General features: G+C 32.9%; 2 protein-coding genes across 2 annotated transcripts; both read left to right on the plus strand.

The window, feature by feature from the left end:
* Positions 1–1,422: 1,422 nt before the first annotated feature.
* On the plus strand, positions 1,423–2,681 carry LOC121174306 (tRNA pseudouridine(38/39) synthase). Its single transcript, XM_041013361.1, has 4 exons — positions 1,423–1,841; positions 2,048–2,155; positions 2,244–2,318; positions 2,523–2,681. Exons 1-4 carry the CDS (start codon positions 1,697–1,699, stop codon positions 2,564–2,566), a joined length of 372 nt encoding a protein of 123 aa, XP_040869295.1. The 5' UTR covers positions 1,423–1,696; the 3' UTR covers positions 2,567–2,681.
* Positions 2,682–4,593: 1,912 nt separating this feature from the next.
* On the plus strand, positions 4,594–6,662 carry LOC121174364 (probable F-actin-capping protein subunit beta). The gene is made up of 6 exons (XM_041013569.1): positions 4,594–4,862; positions 4,968–5,038; positions 5,697–5,810; positions 6,117–6,199; positions 6,296–6,369; positions 6,534–6,662. The coding sequence occupies exons 1-6, from the start codon at positions 4,734–4,736 to the stop codon at positions 6,660–6,662; spliced, it is 600 nt and encodes a 199-aa protein (XP_040869503.1). The 5' UTR covers positions 4,594–4,733.
* Positions 6,663–6,910: the final 248 nt, after the last annotated feature.

Raw genomic sequence — 6,910 nt, forward strand, 5'->3', positions numbered from 1 at the left:
TATATGGATCGATTATTTTATCCTATTAAGAGTGTGCTTGAATAAACAACTTAATCAAGCATCTGTTGAATGTGCTTATCATGTAAACACTCATGTGTAAGTTATTTATATAATAGAATAGGAAATAAGATTGAATTATTTTCATAAATTATAAGTTGCTTTCATCAGTTATTTTGAAAAACTTATTGAAATGAGTTAAAAAAAAAAGGTTATAAACATTTATACAAGTATGTGTGATATAAAATAAGTTAAATAAAATTGTTAATAGGTTTTTTCAAATGCATTTTAAATAGACGTTTTTTTTTCCTTTAACCGGGCTTCTTCACAGATACAATTCGGGGTAGTGGTTAAATGAATGTCTTCTTTCAGAGCGGTAAATCCAGAATTTGAATCTCTTAATATTGTATGTTTTCATTTGGAGTTATGGTTCACTTTTACTGTAACAAATCATTATTGGGTTACTAAATAGATCATCTAACAAGATGAACTCAAATTAATTCTATATTTAATGAGCTATTTCTTATTTATTATTATCGAGTATTTAATGAGCTCGAAACATTGAATATGATTTCTAAATCAATTGAAATTCCATTTTTTCTTAATCCCATCACAATTGGTTTACATCAAGGGTCAACCCTTAGCCCCTACCTTTTTACCTTAATTCTAGATGTCCTCACGGAACAAATCCAAGAGATAGCGCCGAGATGCATGTTTTTTGCAGATGACATAGTCCTCCTTGGAGAGTCGAGGGAGAAGTTGAATGAGAGGTTGGAAACTTGGAGACGAGCTCTAGAAACACATGGCTTTCGCCTAAGCAGAAGCAAATCGGAGTATATGGAATGTAAGTTCAACAAAAGAAGGAGGGTTTCTAACTCAGAGGTGAAAATAGGAGACCATATTATCCCTCAAGTCACACGGTTTAAATATCTTGGGTCTGTAATACAGGATGATGGGGAAATTGAAGGGGATGTGAATCATCGCATTCAAGCAGGATGGATGAAATGGAGAAAAGCATCGGGGGTGTTATGTGATGCAAAGGTACCGATCAAGCTAAAGGGAAAGTTTTATCGGACTGCGGTAAGACCAGCGATTTTATACGGAACAGAATGTTGGGCGGTCAAGAGTCAACATGAGAATAAAGTCGGTGTAGCGGAGATGAGGATGTTGCGGTGGATGTGTGGTAAGACTCGACAGGATAAAATTAGAAACGAAGCTATTAGAGAGAGGGTTGGAGTAGCGCCTATTGTAGAGAAGATGGTGGAAAATAGACTTAGGTGGTTTGGGCATGTAGAGAGAAGATCGGTAGACTCTGTAGTGAGGAGAGTAGACCAGATGGAGAGAAGACAAACAATTCGAGGCAGAGGAAGACCCAAAAAGACTATAAGAGAGGTTATAAAAAAGGATCTCGAAATTAATGTTTGGATAGAAGTATGGTACTTGATAGAACATTATGGCGGAAGTTGATCCATGTAGCCGACCCCACCTAGTGGGATAAGGCGTCGTTGTTGTTGTTGTTGTGAAATATGGAGATAGACATTGCAGTACCTACTCATTATTTTCCCTATTGTCACCTTGTCTTTTATTTATTTATTTTCTTTATAGTTTATATTAGCATTGCATTGTAATATTAAATCTTAGTACAGTTCATCTCGACATATGGATTTCTTATTTTGTAGTTTGAGATCATAAGTTGTCAATGTCATGCTTAAATTTGAAGGTGATTGATATGCTACTGGACACTTCTAGAATCCTAAGGAAACCCCAATACACTATGGCTTCAGAGGTTCCATTGGTTCTTCAGTCCTGTGAATTTGACAACATTAAGTTTATGTGTTCATCAGGTATTTCTGATTTGTAAGACTTTTTAAGTATGGTGTCTGACTGAATATTTGATTCCTTTCCACGGATCTTGTGCTTGTTAATTAGCATATTGATGCCATAAACTTTGGTTGCATCCAAATTCCAATATCTTCTTTGCTTACCTATTGGGTCTTTTTACTTAGAAAAGTTTGACAATTTGAATTTATTTAATTAATTGCATATCTAGATGCGGGAGAAGCGCTGCGTGTACACTTGGTGAATGAATGCCAAATTTACCAGCTTCAAGCTGCAATCTTTCATGAAGCTCTTCTAAATTGCGTGCCTCTATCAAATGGTCCTGCAAATGCGTTTGCAAATTACTTCCCAATTACTTTGCTTTTATTTATAGTGATCTATTATGCTGATAGCCCTTCCTTTTCCAGATCAAAGCTTGCTGCCTTTTCAAGGATCCAAGAAGAAAGTTTCCCATGTCCCTCTTATGTCACGACCAACTGAGCGTGAGTTCTGTCTCCTGCTATATTTTGAAATTTGTCTGAAAATTACTTAAATGCATGGTATAAAATGGAATGTGAATGCATTGTTTTCTTCCAAGCTCCACACCAAATTATATTCACGAAATATACTTTTTTTTGACAGAACGAAATATACTTCTTGGTTCCTCCATTCTGACTGCTTTCTTTTTGTTGTTGAATTAAATCTAGCATCATATGAAGAACGCCGAGCCAAACTCAACACAATTGCATGAAGATTTCGTTGGTCATCTCCGTTATATAATCTGTTTGGGTGAGCATTTGTAAACTTGATTTTGGATGATCATAATTTTGTAAAATTGATATGAATTTTATTGTTTGTTTTTCAAATCTTACTAAATTTGGTAGGAATTTATTTGATTAAATTGAAGTATATGGATCGATTATTTTATCCTATTAAGAGTGTGCTTGAATAAACAACTTAATCAAGCATCTGTTGAATGTGCTTATCATGTAAACACTCATGTGTAAGTTATTTATATAATAGAATAGGAAATAAGATTGAATTATTTTCATAAATTATAAGTTGCTTTCATCAGTTATTTTGAAAAACTTATTGAAATGAGTTAAAAAAAAAAGGTTATAAACATTTATACAAGTATGTGTGATATAAAATAAGTTAAATAAAATTGTTAATAGGTTTTTTCAAATGCATTTTAAATAGACGTTTTTTTTTCCTTTAACCGGGCTTCTTCACAGATACAATTCGGGGTAGTGGTTAAATGAATGTCTTCTTTCAGAGCGGTAAATCCAGAATTTGAATCTCTTAATATTGTATGTTTTCATTTGGAGTTATGGTTCACTTTTACTGTAACAAATCATTATTGGGTTACTAAATAGATCATCTAACAAGATGAACTCAAATTAATTCTATATTTAATGAGCTATTTCTTATTTATTATTATCGAGTATTTAATGAGCTCGAAACATTGAATATGATTTCTAAATCAATTGAAATTCCATTTTTTTCTTAACGAGTTCCACATAAGTATGTTCGTTAAGTCAAATTAAATTAATTCAAATAATTTCTCCTTTAAAGATTCCAACAATAACGTAACTATCGATGCAAATTACTTAGATTCTAGGTTGCATTTTATCTTTTATAAGGAAATGGGATTGGTTCTGGCTTATGCAGTGCTGCCTTTCATTGACGACTGATACATTGAGATGTGCAACCTAAAGCCAGCCGAATGAGGATGAACATGAGAGCTGAATGATTGGGACACATACAATTTACCAGTGTATTCTAGATCAAATTTTATATATCAAGAGTTTTTTATAAAAAAAAAAAAAGTCATTTTACTGTTCATAATAACCAAATATTATATGATAGACAAATTCACATAAATCATTTCAATCTATCTGGAATTCAGACTTGGTGGGATGACTTTGGTAAAACAGACAAAAGCTAGTTCCCAACACTTTGCTTGTCTCTGTCTCCAATCTCAGGTGCCTTCAAGCTAACTCCTAATCTGGCAATGACCAATCATGTGGCAAAAAGTTAAACCACCCAAACCACAACTAAAGCCTTTTCGTTCCTCTTTCTCGGTGATGGTGGGTTAATCATGGCCTTGTGCTTGTTATCATATGTATGGGTAGGCATGGTCGCAGTCGCCTGCTATTCATTCAATTTCAAAGTGAAAATCCATTAGTATCAAGAATGATTGGTGAGTGGAACCCATGTCCACCCCAAAAGTTTCAAATTCCGGATTAGACTAACATTATTTTTTTATATAATAAAATATTGTATACTACAAATTAAAACTTATAGGACATTTTTATCATTTCATTCTATCAGACAACTTTATAAGATTACTTTCATTATATTTCTCTTAAATCAAACAATCTAACCATTTATTATATTTTCATTCTATTTTTTCTTTTTTTAAATTATCTAACTTCTATTTTCAACTATTGTATTTTCTTTTATTTCTATCTTAAAATTTAATCTCAATAGGTTTTTCAAAAAAAAAATATCAATAATTAAAATAATATTATATCACAATTTAAATTATTCATATTAAATTTAAAATATAATTTATATGTTCAAAGTTATTTATTTATTATAAATTAAACTTATATATCTACAATATATTTATTTATTTTAAATAAATAAAAAATTATCTTTTATAATACATAAATTAAAATACTAGTATTATTAAAAATAAAAAAGTTAAAAGAAAATAAATATTATCATAATACTTAGACAGAAAAAAAAAACCCATAAATATTATATTGTTTTGACAATAAGGAAGAGAGAGGGGGTGGAGGGAAATTGGGATAAAAAAAGAAGAAGAAAGCAAAACAAACTTAAAATGTGTAGACAGAAATTGTTGTCCCTGACTGGCGTGGGCGTCTGTGTATGAATGTGTTTGTGAGAAAATGGAAGCTGCGATGGGACTGATGCGGAGGATTCCTCCGAAACACACAGAAACAGCTCTGTCAGCGCTTCTGAGCCTTATGCCTGACAACTCCTCCGATCTCCTCTCTCAAGTCGATCAGCCCCTCCAGGTCTCGCTTTTTCTTTTGCCCTAAATCTTTCTTCCATTTCCCTCAATTTTGGGTACAAGAGGAATGAATGTTTGTTGTCTCACGATTTGCTTTTCGAACTTTCAGGTTCTGTGCGATGTGGAATGCGGCAAGGAGTTCATTTTGTGCGAATACAATAGAGATGCCGACTCTTACAGGTTCATTTCATTTTTCATAATCATCCCTCCTGTATCTGGTTTTGTTGGATTCAATATGCTTAGCGTTTTTAAGAACTCTTTGTTGTCAAGCGTGTTTCACTTTTATGAAGTATATTTGGTTTTTTTTTTTCAATTGGAATCATCTTTGAGTAGCATGTACAGAAGGAATGTAACATCTAATAAAGCCTCAAACCGTGTTTGGTATAACATTTAAATCTAAAACATTGGCGTTTTCTTTTAAAGGGGATTTATGTAGAGGTAAAGATACAGCAAGTTGGTTGTGTCTGGGAGAAAAATCAGAGAGAGAGAGAGGGAAAATGGAAGAAATGATTTTCCACGATGATTAATATTTGGTTAATTCTATGTTTTTAATCTAATTGGAATTTAATGTGTTTACTGTCCTTTTGATGAATATGGCTGTTATGGAAAACTCATCTTGAAATGGAGAACGGTACAGATATTTAATTGTTTGTTGCTAAGTAGTTCAATTCAGTTCCTACTTCCTATAGACAGATCTGTAATTTATTTCTCATGAGTGTCCCTCCCCCACCCCCCCCCCCCCCCCCCCCCACCCCCCCGCACACACACAATTTCCCTTTTTAATGTGTTTACTATTCAAGGACGGTTTAAACTTATTGTTGTTTGTATGTCTCTGCAGATCACCTTGGTCCAATAAATACCATCCACCATTAGAAGATGGGTCCCTCCCTTCTTCAGAGTTGCGGAAGCTTGAAATTGAAGCAAATGACATATTTGCAATATATCGTGACCAGTGAGGTCCTTTATTTACCTCATCTTTAGAGCTTTTGTGCTGTTTTTAGATGTCTTATTAAGAAACCTTTCTCCCTATTAACTTATTAACTAATTTCTGTTTTGTTTCAAAGAATGAATTGAATTATTTAGCTATTTGTTTTAAAACAATTTGCACCATTGATGGATAATGTAATAGGTATTATGAAGGCGGCATTTCATCAGTTTATTTAACTATTTTGTGTGTTCGTCTTGCTGTCTATATAAATTCAATTATTTAGCTATTTTGTTTTAAAACAATATGCACCATTAATGGATAATGTCATAGGTATTATGAAGGTGGCATTTCATCAGTTTACATGTGGGAAGATGATAATGAAGGTTTCGTAGCCTGCTTTTTAATAAAGAAAGGTGGGCCTGTTATTTGAGTAAACTCTAATGGAAGACACTACTCATCCTTTTGACCTATTTTCTGATGAGATATTTTTTGCAATACCATGATTAAAGATGGCTCAAAGACAGGGCAGGGCCGACGGGGATATTTAGAGGAAGGTGCATGGGATGCTATACATGTTATAGAGGTAAAGTATCATTCCATTTAAGACTAAACATGATAAATGCAGATGTATAATAGTAACTTTTAATACATTGGGAAACTTAAACATCTCTATTTAGTTCTATTTTTTCTGATTCTTGCAAGTTTATTTCATTAATTCATAGTCCTCCCATTTTTTTGTTAATTTAGGTGGGACCAGAGGAAGAAGAAAACACCAATTATCGTTTAACCAGTACAGTTATGCTGACTCTGACTACAAATAATGAGTCATCCGGAACTTTCAGTTTATCTGGTTCAATTAGGCGTCATTTTTTTTGACAGAACGAAATATACTTCTTGGTTCCTCCATTCTGACTGCTTTCTTTTTGTTGTTGAATTAAATCTAGCATCATATGAAGAACGCCGAGCAAAACTCAACACAATTGCATGAAGATTTCGTTGGTCATCTCCGTTATATAATCTGTTTGGGTGAGCATTTGTAAACTTGATTTTGGATGATCATAATTTTGTAAAATTGATATGAATTTTATTGTTTGTTTTTCAAATCTTACTAAATTTGGTAGGAA

The sequence above is a fragment of the Glycine max genome, chromosome 20 (genome assembly GCF_000004515.6).
Source record: "Glycine max cultivar Williams 82 chromosome 20, Glycine_max_v4.0, whole genome shotgun sequence".
Lineage (NCBI taxonomy): Eukaryota > Viridiplantae > Streptophyta > Magnoliopsida > Fabales > Fabaceae > Glycine > Glycine max.